At 44.4% G+C, this 16,674-nt stretch overlaps 1 protein-coding gene across 2 annotated transcripts; it reads left to right on the top strand.

Annotated features, from left to right (window-relative positions):
• The first annotated feature begins 648 nt into the window (after positions 1-648).
• Positions 649-16,404, top strand: WRAP53 (WD repeat containing antisense to TP53). Of its 2 annotated transcripts, none has more exons than XM_079133256.1 (10): positions 649-1,304; positions 1,413-1,511; positions 1,740-1,851; positions 13,818-13,906; positions 14,099-14,189; positions 14,297-14,429; positions 15,283-15,491; positions 15,648-15,751; positions 15,896-16,025; positions 16,143-16,293. In XM_079133256.1, exons 1-10 carry the CDS (start codon positions 901-903, stop codon positions 16,152-16,154), a joined length of 1,383 nt encoding a protein of 460 aa, XP_078989382.1. In that variant the 5' UTR covers positions 649-900; the 3' UTR covers positions 16,155-16,293. The 2 variants fall into 2 exon arrangements, with proteins under 2 accessions (XP_078989382.1, XP_078989381.1); XM_079133255.1 differs by having other exon boundaries at positions 652-1,304; positions 15,896-16,030; positions 16,143-16,404.
• Positions 16,405-16,674: the final 270 nt, after the last annotated feature.

The raw sequence follows: 16,674 nt of genomic DNA, 5'->3' as shown, positions 1-16,674 counted from the left end.
AAACCATTTTGCAGGGCTCCGCTATTGTGTCAAGTATAAAGGGTGGAAGGAAGAAAACTGTTGCATTTGCCATTCTCTCAGCCTGGAACACTGCTTTCAGATATAACTGGATAGTTTCTTGTCATCAGCTAAAATGTAACCTTTTATCCTTAATATCTCTATGTACTGTGTTCCCCTGGAGACTTTCTATCACACAGTCTTTAATTTCCTTCATAGCCCTTATCACTGAAAAGATTCATTTGTGCATTGCCTATAACGTAGATAATTTGTTCACTATCTTACTCATTGTTATATTCTCCGATGCCTAACAGTGTTCGGTAGGAAGTAAGAGCTTGATAATATTTATCGAATGAATGAAAAAAGGTCTGAGGACTTGCGCAAATGAAATGCAGAACCTGATTCAAGCGCTCTCTTCAGGCGAGGGAGGGTAGGTGCTTTAAGAATTACCGCGGGAGACGGTTGGCGGAGCTCCGGCACTTCTAGCCAAGGCGGAGCGTTCAGACTACAACTCCCAGCAGCTACTAGGAGCCCTCAGGCTCAAAGCGTAAGCTGAATGCTACAGGTACTTCCCGCCCCTCTGTGGGTCGCCCGCGAAATCTGATCCGAGATGCAGAGGTCCAATCGCACAGCGGCCCAAGTCCCGCGAGAACAAGTGGCGCTGAGCGGCCCAAGGTGCTTAGCAGAGTTGTGTTTGCACTATTGGTGTTCTCCTATTCTCGCCGGCTGGGGGGTCTTCTGTCTACCCCCACCCCCCCGGAAGAGGAAGGAAGGCACTGGTGGATTTCCCCACTTCTGATCCCTGAGAACTTTGAAGTTGTTCCGGCAGTCCTGTGCGTCGGCCGCTTGTAGCCAGCAGAGTTGCCCGGCTGAGGTCAATGTCTGCCGCGCTTCCTCTGCAGCATGAAGACGTCGGAGGAGCAACTCTTAGCTCCCGACAGCCTTCCTTTAGACCAGGCCCCAGTACCAGTCCGTCTCTCTCCCCACGCTTCTCCGATGGATAAAAATACAGACCCTGAATTTATACCACTGCTACCTGGTGGGGATGATCCGCCCCAGATGTCCCCAGATCCCGTGACTGGCTCTGCTGTGTCCCAGGAGCTGGGGGAGGAGGACCCAGCATCTCTCTCCACTCCCTTAGAAACAGAGTTTGACACTCCTCTCGAGTTGAGTCCTCAAATCAAGGAGAAAGAGCTTGACGGAAATGCAAGCTCTCTTACAGAAAAAACGAGCGTTCCGGAGTTGGGGTCTGGAGAAGCCATAGAAGGCATGTCTGAGGAAGCCGCTCTAGAAGATGAAGGAGACACGTAAGTAGTAGTTGACTCTATCACCTAAAGAGAGTGGAAGTGTGTGCCCACTTCTCCAGGTCCATTTCCCCTTTGGCGACCCAGTTTGTTCCTTCATCTTCCTTCCAGCACTTGGAACTACAACTTCTCCTGGCTTCCTCGATTTCTCAGTGGTTCCTGGTCAGAGTTCAGCGTCCAACCTGAGAACTTCTTGAAAGGCTGTAAGTGGTAAGAAAGGACAATGGGGCAGGGAGAGGAAAACACCGCATTTATCTGGGAAAAAGATCCACCAGAGGTGGGCAGAAGAGGAGAATCCCTCAGAATATTTGAGCTTAAAAATTTTCTAGGACTTTGTGTCTTACAACAAGGACTCAGGGGCTTACTTACTACAGAGGTAGACTCTATACTTGGAAGACATAGTCTGTCCAGTTTCCTAACTCTTTGCTACATTTCTAGGGCCCCTGATGGTTCCTGCATCTTGACCAATAGTGCTGATAACATCCTGCGGATTTATAACCTGCCCCCAGAGCTGTATAATGAGGGAGAGCAAGTGGAATACACAGAAATGGTAAGGGTAGGGTCTGATTCTGCCCCTTCATGGGGACATTGCACATTTAAGCCCTTCATGTGGATGGAGAAATTATAGTCCACAAATTTCCCGTTTACTAATAGCACTTTCCCTGTTCTATGAATTTTCACATGTAGCATTTTTGCCCTGAATTCTGAAGTTATTTTAGAGATGTATGTGGGCATGGTGGCACACTCCTGTAATCTCAGCAACTCAATAGGCTGAGGCAGAAGGATGACAAGTTGAAGACCAGCCCCAGCAACTTTGTGAGACCCTGTCTCAAAATAAATAAATAGGACTGGATATGTAGTTTAGTGGTTAAAACACACATGGCTCAATCCCTAGTACTCTGACCCCTCCCCCCCAAAAAAAAGAAAAGAAAAAAGAGAGAGAGGTATTTGTTCTGTCTTTAGTCAGGAATATGTCTTTTCTCTAGAAAGTATTAGATTTGTTTTTTTTGGGGGGGGTACTGGGGATTGAACCCAGGGCCTTGTGCTTACAAAGCAAGCACTGTACCGACTGAGCTATCTCCCTAGCCCCAAAAGTATTAGATTTTTTGTGAGAGTGTTTAATTTAGTTATAGATATTTATTGAATAACTACTAATGTCAGTCACTGTGATGCTGAAATGATAAGGAATTGAACATGATAGATGAAGAGCTGGTTTTCTTGTGTGGTTTGCGGGTGTAAACCAATTAATAAACAAGATCAAAACAAATTAAAACAAATGTTCTGGGAGACTGAGATAGGAATTTGAATTAGCCTGGGCAGGATAGTGAGACCCTGTCTCTAAAATGAATACATACACGCATATGCTGAAGGAAGTAAACAGAACTAGGAGAAACCAACCAGAAGATTCTACTTTAGATACAATGGTCAGGGAGGGCTCTCTGAAAAAAATATTTGAGTTAACATCTGAAAAGAATAATGAATCAGTCAGATAAGAGCCATGACAAGAGTCTTCTAGGAAAAAGCAATAGTATTATAAATAGACCCAGAGCTGGAAAAGAGATTTCTATGTTCATAGAACAGAAAGAATGCCATGGTGGAGGAAAGTGGGGTGATGATGTGGAGGTGACTGGCAGCAACATCATGTGAGGTGTTAGGGGAAGGCCTTTTGGAGTTTATTTGAGAATCAATAGGAAAGTTTTAGAAGAGAGAAGTGAATGAATTGCAGGTAAGCTAGAGTGATTCAGGGGAACTCATTAGGATGCACTTAACTCAGCTGAAAGCTGATGGTTAGTTGGTGAAGTGATGTCAGGAGAGATGTAGAGCTGTAGAGATGTGGATGGATTTGAAGTATATTTTTTAAGACTTGGAGATCCATTGGATGTGGAGGTACAGGAAAGGAAATGTTTAAATGTGATGTTTGGATTTTTTAAAAAGTTTTTTAATATATAATTTTAGTTGTAGATGGACACAATGCCTTTATTTTATTTTATTTATTTTTATGTGGTGCTGAGGATCAAACCCAGTGCCTCACATGAGCTAGGCAAGTGCTCTGAGCTACACCTCCAGCCCCTGATGATCAGATTTTTGCAGCTGGGTGGTTGGTGGAACACTTTACTCAACGGAGGAAACAGGGATATGAACAGGTATGAGGCTAGAAGTCAAGGGTTTTTAAGTATATTAAATGTGAGATGTAATGCTAAGAGGAGAAAGTGAGGTCAGGGATATATTGAGCAGCATTTCATGTCTTGAGGATGGATTCATTCTCCAGAGAGTGTAGATGAAAGAGGAGAAGGCCCATACAGAGTCCTGGGTGCACCAGCATCTGGGGCAGGGTATAGGAGAAGCCAAAAAGGTGGGACCAGTCATGACTAATACTGCTGAGAGATGGAGTAAGGTAGATTTAGAGAATGACAAGAGACCAGGTGTAGTGGTGCATGCCTGTAATCCCAGTGACTCAGGAGGCTGAGGCAGGAGGATTGCAAGTTTGAGGTCGGTCTGGGTGGCTAAGTGAGACCCAGTCTCAAATTAAAATAAAAGGCTGGGGATGTAGCTCAGTGGTAAAGTATCCCCGAATTCATCCTCCTGTACTACAAAAAAAGGGAGAGACTGACAAGAGGATATTAGTGACCTTGACAAGAGTGCTTTCAGAGGAGCAATGGAGGCAGAGACTGATTATTGTGGTAGAAGGAAAAGAAAAGAACAGACAATTATTTGGAGTTTTGCTGTGAAAGGGAGCCAAAACATGTGGCCAAAAGGGAACATGGGTCAAAGGGTTTATTGGGTGCTTTTGTGATGTCAGGAATAATCCAGCAGCGAGAAAGGAATTGATGCTTGTCTTGTTCTGTTTTGTGTTGCCACAATAGAATACCTGAGACAGTAATTTATAAAGACAAATTTATTTCTAACAGTCTGAAATCTGGGAAGCCTAAGATCAAGGGATCACATCTGGTGAGTCTTCTGTTGTGTCAGCCTGGTGGAAGACATCACATGGCAGGAACATACAAACCTAGGTCTTAGGAAGTCACTAATTCCATCATGGGGCTCTACCCTCATGGCCTCCTCTAACCCTGTTTCCTTTCCAAAAGCTTCACCTCCAAATGCCATCATCATGTGAATTGGGGTTTAAGTTGTGAACACATTTTTGGTAAACACATTCAAACCATAGCAATGCTGTATAAGAGAGAGGGGATAACAAAGTTTCTGGGTGGCTCAGTGAAGACAGGCTCTAGAGCACATTGGAGATGTTGGCTTAAACGCAGAGTTCTTGCCCTCCATAGGAAGGAAGGTGGAGGAGCATTCAGAGGCAGTTGTTTAGTGGTTAGAAGATTTGGATATTCCTGTCTCTTGGTTCTCTGTTTTCAGTGAAGCATAAAGGGAGGTCTCTAGCTGAAGGAAGAGGGCCTGTATGGAAAGATTATAATCTGTTCTAGAAAGTAGAGAATCAATGGACTGGGGTTGTGGCTCAGTGGCAGAGTGCTCACTTAGCACACGTGAGGCCCTGGGTTTGATCCTCAGCACCACATAAAACTAAATAAAATGAAGGTATTGTGTTCATCTACAACTGGGGGAAAAACAAAAGAAAGTAGAGAATCAAAACTACCGAAGAATAGTAGTACAGATGCTCCTTGACTGATGAAGGGTTACATCCTGATAAATCTGCATAGGTTGCAAATATCATAAGTTGAAAATGTATTTAATATGCCTAATGCACTGAACATCACAGTTTAACACCGTGTACTATGTTTTCACTCATGATACTGCATATTATTAGCCCAGGAAAAGACCAAAATTTGAAGTATGGTTTTTACTGAATTATATCACTTCTGATATTTGAAGCATACTACTTTTGCACCATTATAAAGATGAAAAATCATATTGTAAGTCGAAGATGGTTTACTGTTCTTTTCACAGTGCTTGCCAGAAGTTTGTTGCTGTTCCCTTTTGTTTTTTTGGTACTGAGGATGGAACTCAGGGGAACTTAACCACTGAGCCACATCCCCAGCCCCTTTTTATATTTTATTTAGAGACAGGGTCTCATTGAGTTATTCAGTGCCTTGCTAAGTTGCTGAGGCTGGCTTTGAACTTGCCATCCTTCTGCCTCAGCCTCCTGAGCCACTGGGATTGCAGGTGCTCAGCTGTTCCTTTTTTTTTTAAAGACAGGGTCTCATTATCTTGTCTAGGTTGGCCTTGAACCTCTGGGCTCAAGTAATCCTTGCGTTCAGTCTGTCAGGTAGCTGGAACTCCAGGTGTATGCCACCACACCCAGCTGTTGCCATCCATTTAAAGTGAGACTAACTCTTTTGGTCATATATCTTTCCTGGCAGGTTAAGTGACTGTAGTTTCTTTGTGAGCCACATCTCTAGCCCTTTTTATATTTTATTCAGAGACAGGGTCTCTCTAAGTTGCTTAGGGCCTCACTAAGTTGCTGAGGCTGGCTGTGAACTCATGATCCTCCTGCCTTAGCTTCCTAAGCTGCTGGAATTATAGGCATGCACCACCACACCTGACATAAATATGTTTTTGATGAATAATCATCAGGATAAAAATCGCAGAGCAAATTAACTAGGTGGGTGGGAGGTGGTCAAGAGACTGAAATCGAGGTATGCTATCTCAGTGATGACAAAGGCAGTGACTGTGGTTGCTAAGGAAGTAAAGGCATGCGACAGGCCCATGTGTTTGATGGATCCATTCATTCTTTTGTTCACTGCATGTTTTTGTTTTTTCCCAGTATTGGGTATAGAATTCAGGGCCTCATGCATGCTAGGCAAGCACTCTACCATGGAGCTACATCCCCTTGCTCTTTTTTATTTATTTATTTATTTATTTTTTGCAGTGCTAGGGATTGAACCCAGGGCCTTGTATTTGCAAGGCTAGCACTCTACCAACTGAGCTATATCCCCAGCCCTGCCCTTTTTATTTTAAGACAGGGTCTCCCTAAGTTGCATAGGCTGGCATTGAACTTGTGATCCTCCAGAGTAACTGAGATTACAGGCATGTGCCACCATACCTGGCTTTTTTTTTTTTTTTTTTTTTTTCCTGTGGTACTGGGGTTTGGAACCAAGGATGCTCTACCATGAAGCTATATCCCAAGTTCTTTTCAATTTTTTTTTGTTTTGAGAACGGGTCTCACTGAGTTACCTGGGTTGACCTCAAATTTGCCATCTTCCTGCCTCAACTTCCTGAATAGCTGGAATTATTGGCTACCACTATTTCAATGCATTTTTGTTAAGGGCATTCTGTATACCAGTTCCTGCTTTAGGTGCTGAGGACTAGTCAGACAAAAGTACCTGTTCTTATGAAGCTTATATTCTAGTGCAAGAAATAATCAGTAACCAAATCATATTGTTATATCGTATGCATGTGTGGATATGTAACAAATCCCATCAATATGTACAACTATAATGCACCAATAAAAAAAGTTAAAAAACAACAACAATGACAAAAAAGAAACAGGCAGAAAATAAATAATGAATTGCTGGGTGTAGTGGCACATGCCTGTAATTCCAAGCAACTAGGGAGGCTGAGGCAGGAGGAGTACAACAAGTTTAAGGTTAGCCTGAGTGAATTAGTGGGACTGTGTCTCGAAATTTTTTTTTTTTTTGTGGTGCTGGGGATTGAACCCAGGGCCTTGTGCTTGCGAGGCGAGCACTCTACCAACTGAGCTATCTCCCCAGCCCAAGATTTTTAAAAATTTAAAAAGGGATGGGGTTGTAGCTCAGTTGTAGAGTGCCCCTGGCTTCAATCCCCAACACTTCAAAAAAAGAAAAAAAAAGGAAATAACAAAGTAAAATATATGTATCCAATAGATACCATGGAGGTATACCATGGAATAAAACAGAGAAGAGGATTAGAAGAGTGATTATAATTTTTTTTCTGGTGTTGAGGATTGAACCCAGGGGAGCTTAACCGCCAAGTCACATCCCCAGCCCTTTTTTATTTTTTATTTTGAGATGGGACCTTGCTAAATTGCTTAGGACCTTGTCTTTGCCATCCTTCTGCCTCTGCCTCCCAAGCTGCTGGGTTTACAGGTGTGTGCCACTGTGCCCAGCTGTGAGTTGCAGTTTTAAAAAGGACTGGATCACTGGGCATGTGGCGCTCTCCTGTAATCCCAGCTAGTCAGGAGGCTGAGGCAAGAGGAGCACAAGTTTGAGGCCAGCCTGGGGAAATTCAGGAGAGCCTGTCTGAAAATAAAATAAAAAACTGGACTGGCAATCTAACTCAGAGATAGAGTGTCCCTGGGTTAAATTCCCATTACCTGCCCCCCCCCCCCAAAAAAAAAAAGAAAAAGAAAAGAAAGAAGACCTCATCATTAAGTAACATCTGAGCAGAGACCTGAAGCAAACCTGAAGCAAACCAAACTGATACCTGTGGGATGACTGTGACAGGCAGAGGGGAGAGCAAATTAATAGGCCACTGTAAAAGTAGAAGCCATCAAGAATGGTAATAGGAGGATATGTAGAGAGCAAGATGGCAAACCAGGAAGGAAAGTCTCAGGAAATAGGGTTGTTTGACAGAAGGTGGATAGCTAGACTAATGGCAAGAACTGCAAGGAAACTGGTTGGAACAGTGGAAGATTTGGAAATGACAGTGGGAAGCAAAGTATTCTCCACCCACCTCCTGTTCTTGAAGTGTACCTTGACAAGGGGATGAACATTAATGCCATCTCAGCTTGAGGACCAAAGAGGACAGCCAGGGCCAGGCAAATCCAGCAGGGCAAATGGAGCATTCTGAGGAGATGATGAGAAATGAAGTAGTTTTTACATCCTTGAGTAGGAATGTGAGACACTCTGGCCTAAGGATTTGAGAGGACTGGGAAAAGTGGGACTGGGACAGATGAAGGTGTATTCAAGCAGTGCACAGATGGAAGTGATTCTAGATGCCGCAGAAGGCTGAGACTTCTCAGTGCTTAAAGTTAATGAAAAGAGAGGGTGGATCTTGATGGCTTCCTTAAAAGAAGGGTCCCTGGCAAAGGTGCATGCCTGTAATCCTGAGGCAGGAGGATCATGAATTCGAGGCCAGCCTCAACAACTTAGTGACACCCTCTATTTATTCTCAAATTAAAGAATAAGAAGAGCTGGGGCTGTGGTGACACAGGCCTGTAATCCTGGGGGCTAGGAAGAGTGAGGCAGGAGGATCACAAGTTTGAGGCCAGTCTCAGCAATTTAGGGAGGCTCTAAGCAACTTAGTGAGACCTGTCTCAAAGTAAAAAATAAAAAAGGACTGGGGATGTGGCTTAGTGTTAATGGCCCCTGGGTTCAATCCCCAGTACCCACTGCCCCCCAGCAAAAAATAAAAAGGATTGGAGTGTAGCTCATTGTGAAAGGCCATAGGCTGAAACCCTAGTACTATTAATGAATGGATGAATGAGTGAATGAATACATGTATATGTAAATACAAAAACAAACTAAAAATAAATTAATAAACATAGGAGAAGAAGAATGGTGCCTGTTTGGGGGTGGCCTGGTCCTGAAAGCTTACCGAATATGCAGTTCATGGATGTGAGGCTGCAGATAATTTGAATTCTGTGGGAAGATATAAAGTACTAGAAACCCTGGCTCCTGGAACAGAAATTGGTCATGTCTTAAGACTAGGGAGCCAGGTTGCAGCCTGCCTGAAAGAAATCAGGAGCAGAGAGGTGGTTTCTCGTAGGGATGGTTAGAAGAGATTCTGGAAATGTGGGAGGTTGAGTATTGCACTCATTTGTTTTGGAGAAATAGGAATGTTAAGAAAAAGTCATCATTACCTACCACTCTACAAAACTCAGCCCTTTAAATTTTTCTACATTCTTTCTAAGCTCTGTCCAAGTACTGAAGCTTTTTATGTGGTTGTAATCCTATGGTAAATGGTTTTGTATCCTGCTTTTTTCCTTTGAGCAATCATATTCTAAATGTTTTTCATGGTGGTCCAGTCTTCATAGTTATTGTGTTTAATGGTGTGTGATATTGCATTGAATGCTTTTGATAGTTTTTTTAACCTCTCCTTCCATTTGGACATTTGGGTTATTTCCAGGATTTTAATATCATAAATTAGTCTTCAGTAAATATTGTTATGTATTTTGAGGGAGAATATTTTCTTTTCTTTTTGGGGTTGGGGACTGAACTTGGCCTCATGCAGAGAGAGTGTTTTCTTAAGGGAAACTATGGGTAAGAAATACTCTCGTTCAGATAGCATCAATATACGTTTTCTTTTTCTTTGTGTGTGTGTGTGTGCGCGCACTAGCACTTAACCTCTGAACCATATCCACAGCCCTTTTTTGTATTTTATTTAAAGGCAAAATCTTGCTAAGTTGCTGAGGCTGGTTTTGAACTTGAGATCCTCCTGCCTCAGCCTCCTGAGCCGCTGGAATTACAGGCATGTGCCACCATGCCCATATTGTTTTTTTTTTAATGTCTTGTAATGTAGTCATTTTGTTTTCAAAAACTTTGACTTTTTCCTCTGCTGTTACCAATGTATGGATGCAAAGGACATTTTGGGGTATAATTGGTCTTCCACATCTGTAGATTCTGCATCTGTGGATTCAACCAACTGCAGATCTAGAATATTTGGAAAAAAAGAATTGCTGTGCAACATGTTCATTTTTTATCCATATTATTATTCCCTAAACAATACAGTGTAACAGCTATTTACATAGCATTTACATTGTATTAGATATTATAAGTAACCTAGAGATGATTTAGAGGGAGGCCAGGTAGCACTTGCCTGTAAACCCAGTGGTTCAGGAGACTGAGGCAGGAGGATCACGAGTTCCAAACTAGCCTTAGCAAAAGTGAGGAACTGAGCAACTCAGTGAGACCCTATCTCTAAATAAAATACAAAGTAAGTCTGGGGATATGGCTCAGGGGTTGAGGGTCCCTGAGTTCAATCCCCAGTACCTGCCTGCCAAAAAATAAAAAGTATATGGGAGGTTGTGTGTAGGTTCAATGTACATATGCACTGTTTTACAGAAGGGACTTGAGCATCCGTGGATTTTGGTATCTGGAGGCTCCTGGCACCAAAATCCCAGATACTGAGAGATGGCCAGAAGGATTACAAGTTTGAAGCCAGCCTTGGCACTTTAGTGAGAGACTGTCTCAAAGTAAAAAATAAAAAGGGCTGGGGATGTAGCTCAGTGGTAAAGTGCCCCTGGGTTCAATCTCCAGTACCTGGCCCCCAAGAAATAAAATAAAATAAAAATAAACACACACATGAACTATATCCTCTTCCCAGCATAGTCCCCCAGTTCTTCTCCCTTTTCTGTCCTTTCACAGAGCTTTCTAGGATTCTTCTTCCTTACTTTCCAATTCCCTGATCACTCGCCCTACCCTGTGCCTTTTGCAAAAGGCCTTCACTGCACCTCTAGCCTTCTCCACGGAGGCTTTGCATCTTCTTTGCCCTTCATCTCTCATTTTGGGAGTGGGGGTGTTCTCATTTCCAAATGCCAGAGCCAGACAATTTTTCTGTTTTGTGGGGGAGGTACCAGGGATTGAACCCAAGGATGCTTACCCACTGAGCCACATCTCCAGCCCTTTTTATTTTAAAACAGGGCCTTGCTAAGTGACTGAGGCTGGCCTTGAATTTGTGATCCTCTTACCTCAGCCTCCTGAGTCACTGGGATTACAGGCATGTGCCACCACACCCAACCAGGCAATTGCTTTTTCATCTTTGTAAAATCTTCTCCTCTGAGGCTTATGCTGTCTGATTCTCCCTTACCAAAGACATTGGTATCGTGGCCTTTCTTGGTCCTCAAGTCTTTATAGCCTGAGGTATCCAAGCCAGAATCTAGGGCCTCATCCTTTAATCTTCCTTTTCCTAACCTCCTACATCCAATTAATTATCAAATCTCATTAAGTCCACCTAATCTTTAATCCATCCGCTTCTCTGCACTCCTGACTGCTTTAATTCAAAGTCCTATTATTTTGGACCTCATGTTGCTGAAACAGTCTCCTGTCTCCATATTGCTCATGAAAACATTATTTACTGACTGCTGATTATGCACTAGGTGTTGAGGAGACTGGGGAGCAAGGCAGATATGATTCTCACTTCTTGGGTAGGAATGATGTAGAGTGAGGAGCACAGAAGGCTGTAGGAACATGGAGCAGAGCACCTTACTCCTTCTGGGGGCTTAGGGAAGGCTTCTCAGAGGAAGAAGTATCTAAGAGCCCTGAAGAATGATGAGCAGTCAATCTGGAGGATTTATGAGGAGATGAAGGAAGGATATTCCAGACTTGAAGACTGGTATATGTGAACATCTGCAGGTTGAGAGTATGGTGAGGTGGTTCCTTTTGGGGCCTGTGAGTCAAAATGGTGGTTCATGGAAATTTTAAATGGAGTGAGTAGAGAGAGGTGGGTCTGGGGAGGAGCATAGTAATGAAAGTGTTTGTACATGGAGTCATTGACACTTTTTCAGCAAGAGAATGATACTACAGAATTCCAGTTTAAATAAGATCTTGGACATTGCTGTAGCTTCAAGTGTGGAGAATGGATGTATAGTTTGGAGTATGGTATGGGGAATACCAGAGAACACATGGAGTATTGCAAAAATGCTGGCAAGAAGGCAGTAGCTTACGATGGAATCTTGGGACAGGGAACGAAAGGGAGAGGACAGCTTAAAACCTGGAAGAAGAATTGGCAGATTTGGTCTTAGGTTGAGCCCGGAATGGAAAGGAGGTGAAGAGTAATAGTGGTTAAGGCTGGCACATACATTCCAGGCTTGAAAACTGGATATGAGGCCCAGGAGGAATAGCAGGTGCAGGGCTGTGATGGATAAATGGAATTTGAGGTTCCTGTGGGATGTTCAGATAGAGTTGTCCACCAGGCAGTTATCCATACGGATTCAGAGTGATGGGGTAGAAACTGAAGTCATAGCTAGGTGATGTCACCCTGAGAGTCACCAAACAACTGATGACAGACTAGTGTCCAGACTATTTAAAGATTTCCTACAAGTCAGTGAGAAAAGACAACCTACTAGAAAAATAGGCACTATTAAAAGATATGCCTAAATGGCAAAAAAATAGAAAAATGTTTAACAAGGTGCAGTCATGTACACCTGTAATCCCAGGGACTTGGGAGGCTGAGGCACAAGGATCACAAGTTTGAGGCCAGCCTCAGTAATAGTAATTTAGTGAGACCCTCAGCAACTCATCAAGACTGTCTCAAGGAAAAAAAAAAGGACTGTGGCAAAGTGCCCCTGGTTTAAATTCTCAGTACAAAAAAAGAGTCTAATCTCACTTTATAGCAATGATGGAAATGTAAATTTATGCCATAACAAAATGCCATTTCTCAGCCTTCAAACTGAGAAAATTTGAAAAAAAAAAAAAAAAAATCTGGCAATGCCAAGAGGATAAAGAATACCAGGCAGTCTTTTTTTTTTTTTTTTTTTTTTTTTTTGGTACCAGGAATCAAACCCAGGACACTCAACCACTGAGCCACATCCCTAGCACTTTTTATATTTTATTTAGAGATAGGATCTTGCTGAGTTGCTTAGTGCCTTACTAAGTTGCTGAGGCTGGCTTTGAACTCAATCTTCTTGCCTCAACCTCCCCAGCTGCTAAATACCAGGCATTCTTATACACTGCTGCTGAGTTACAATGAGCCCTTTGGGGGAAAAAACTTGACGTTATTTCACAAAGCTGGCAAAATTGATAGTATAAAGACCTGTAATTTTATTCTTTAGCAGAAACTAGAGGAACCCTTACATATGTGTTTCAGAATGTTAAAGCACATGAAAACCATCAATGACTCAGCTAGAGAGGACTGATCAATCTGGTACATTCAGGAATGGAGTACTATGCAGCAGTGCAAATGCATGAATTAGAGGACAGTGTATCACTTGGTTAAATCACACCACAATCAGGAATGCATACAATATGATGCCATTAATATTAAGCTTAAAGTCATGCACTATAATGCTAGGTACTGTTTTTTTCTTATGACTATATGCATAAAGAAATACATGAGAATGATATATTCAGGATAATGTTTACCTCTGAGGGAAGGGGTTTTAATGCCTTTTTTCCCTGCCTAAAGTTGGTGGAGAAGTCACAGGATTTAAAAACAAAAACAAAAAGCACTTCATGTTCGAACTATTTAATTTCCTTTTCCTTTTTCTTTTCTTTTTTTTCCTAGTGCTAGGGATCAAACTCAGAGCCTTGCACATAACAGGCAAGTGCTCTACCACTGAGCTACATCCTCAGCGCTAATTTTTTTAAAGGATAAAATGGCAGCTCATTTGTGCCTAGCAAATATTTCTATTACTGGTTGGTTCTTTGTCTCTGGATTGGGGTATTAAATATGTTTCTTGCCCTGTAAGTGTTTAAAAGGCATGGATTCATATGGCTTTGGTGGTCTGACTCTGACATTAGAGGCTGAATTAAACCTTGAACATTGAGATAAAGATTCTGTTCTCTGCATATACCCTATCTGCCTTCTACTTGGTTAGTGCCAACACATGATCTCCCTCTCTGCCATAAAACCGCTAGAGGCGTAAGCCTCTGACTCCCCAGCCAGTAACTTTGGCATTTTTCCATCTCGGTCTAGGCCCCTGTCCTTCGAATGATGGAGGGTGATACCATATATGATTACTGCTGGTATTCGCTGATGTCCTCAACCCAACCAGACACTTCCTAGTAAGTGATGTCCTTGCTGGCCACCAGCCCCCAGTTTCAAGTTGTCCCTCTAGTGAGAGTCAGTGGTTTCCATGGGTATTGGGAGGAGGAAGCCTCAGTGTGCTTTTCAGACGGGAGCTGAGAGGGCTGGTCAGTTGGTTTCCTCCCCTTCCTTTGACAGCACTGGGGCCTCAGTGTCCATGTCTCTCTCAGCGTGGCCAGCAGCAGCCGGGAGAACCCAATTCACATCTGGGATGCATTCACTGGAGAGCTCCGGGCTTCCTTCCGTGCCTACAACCACCTGGTACAGACCTTCCTGCCTAGCCCTGGCACTTGTCTGGGGCCAGCTCTCCTTTCTTGAGGACAGCTGAGCCTTGGCAAGGCCTGTTTTCAGCCTTTTCCTGCCCCCAGGATGAGCTGACGGCAGCCCACTCGCTCTGCTTCTCCCCGGATGGCTCTCAACTCTTCTGTGGCTTCAACCGGACTGTGCGTGTCTTCTCCACATCCCGACCTGGCCGGGACTGTGAAGTGCGAGCTACATTTGGTAAGCATCTGGGCCCCCACCCAAAGGAGGAAAAAAGGGAAAGGTGCCAGTATCAGGGCCTCATGGGATCCAGGGGACCACTTGTGGGGTTTTGCTTTGTTCTTACTTTAGTCTCGGGAGGTAAGCAGTGCACAGCTAGAAGAAGAAATATAGACTCAGAGGAAACTTTCCCAAGGTGAACCATCTAGTTTGCTCCTGAACTTGAGCTGTTAGCTATGTACCAAAAATCTTCTAATCTCTAGAAAAATTTTGGGTGGGGGGTACTGGGGATTGAACTCAGCAGCACTCAACCACTGAGCCATATCCCCAGTCCTATTTTATATTTTGTTTAGAGACAGGGTGTCACTGAGTTGCTTAGTGCCTTGCCGCTTGCTGAGGCAGCTCTGAACTCAGGATCCTCCTGCTTCAGCCTCCTGAGCTGCTGGGATTATAGGTGTGTGCCACTGCACCTGGCCTAATCTTTAGAAATTTTTAAATTTTATTTTTGTGTTGCTCAGAATGGAACCCAGGGCCTCATGAGTACTAGACAAGTGTTCTATCACTGAGCTACATCCCCAGCCCTCTAGAAAATTTGAGATGAAGCCAAGTTTATTTCCATAGGCTTTTAGCTCTCTGTCCCTACTAGGAAAAATGGAGTTTGAGAAGGAAGAAGGGGGCCTTGGGCATTTAGGTCCTTTGGGTGGGCAGAGGGATAGAAGGATCTGGAAAACATCCATTTTTATCTTGCTTGGGACAAACAGGGTGAAGGAGATGTTGGTGCTGTGGCAGGGGACAGAGATATACTTTTGCTTAGGCTGGCAAATGCCATGTTTCATTGCCCTCTCCCCCACTTTGTGCCTCCTTCCTTCTCTAGCAAAAAAGCAAGGTCAGAGTGGCATCATCTCCTGCATAGCCTTCAGCCCAGCCCAGCCTCTCTATGCCTGTGGCTCCTATGGCCGCTCCTTGGGCCTGTATGCCTGGGATGATGGCTCCCCTTTTGCCTTGCTCAGAGGACATCAAGGGGGCATCACCCACCTCTGCTTTCACTCTGATGGCAATCGCTTCTTCTCAGGAGCCCGAAAGGTAGGGATTGCAACCTGAGAACCCAATCAGGTGGGTGGAGAGTATGGCAGAAGTGGGGGTGTAGGGCAGGAGTTGGAGAATGCTGAGCTTGAGGGAGGAAGGGACATTGTGTGAGACTGGGGGACAGACATTCTAGGTCCCTGTTCTATGTCTCAGGATGCTGAGCTCCTCTGCTGGGATCTCCGGCAGCCTGGTCACCCGCTTTGGTCTCTGAGTCGAGAGGTAACCACCAATCAGCGCATCTACTTTGATCTGGACCCGTAAGTGACCATGGTTCTTTCCTGTCTAAGGCCCTGATATCCCCAGGGATACAGAGCCCAGCTAAAGGTCCCAGCTTCTGGGTGTGAGAGGTTCTTGCCCCAGAGGTGATGTCTATATGCCAGCAAATCTCCTCTTTCCCCCAGGAGCGGGCAGTTCCTGGCAAGTGGCAGCACCAGCGGGGTTGTCTCTGTGTGGGACATCAGTGGGACTGGCAAGGATGGGAAGCCAGAGCCTATGCTGAGTTTTCTGCCCCAGAAAGACTGCACCAATGGAGTGAGGTCCTCAGTTAACTTCCAGGGATCTCAGGGTTGGGGTTGGGGAAGGAGGTGAATCTCTGAGGGAGCAAGCATCGTTACTAAGGTGCTGACAGATCCTGTGTCCCTCCCTCAGCCTGCACCCTAGCCTGCCTCTGCTGGCCACTGCCTCTGGTCAGCGTGTGTTTCCAGAGCCCACCGACAGTGGGGATGAAGGGGAACAGGAGCCAGACCTACCCCTGCTCTCCTTTCGACACGTCCACCTGGAATATCGACTTCAGCTCTGGTGGTGTGGGGGTGGTTCAGACCCCAGTGTCCCTGATGATCACCGGGAGGAAAAGGGACAAGAAGGGACTGAGGGAGGTGGGGGTGAGCTTATATAAAAAGATTTTATATGATACTGGAGTCTTCATGTCTGTTTGGGAGGCTGTGACAGAGGTGGGGGCTGAGTAGGGTCCCACTGCTGCCTTGTCCAGCAGTGTTGGGGACTGGCATATTGTTCCTGAAACCAGGGGTTGAGAGGTGGGACTACATGGGAGCCAATCCAGCCTCTGAGCTGGGTGTGAAGTCAAGTGGGTGGGGGTGGGGCCTCATGCCATTAATTGGCTGGTTGCTAGGCAACTTGGTAAACTGAAGGGGGGGACCTGGTCGAACTCCCTTTCTGGAGG

The sequence above is a fragment of the Sciurus vulgaris genome, assembly GCF_902686455.1.
Source record: "Sciurus vulgaris genome assembly, chromosome: 3".
In the NCBI taxonomy this organism is placed as follows: Eukaryota; Metazoa; Chordata; class Mammalia; order Rodentia; family Sciuridae; genus Sciurus; species Sciurus vulgaris.
The sequence above is the reverse complement of the archived record's forward strand: the minus strand, read 5'-3'. Positions and strand labels throughout refer to the sequence as shown.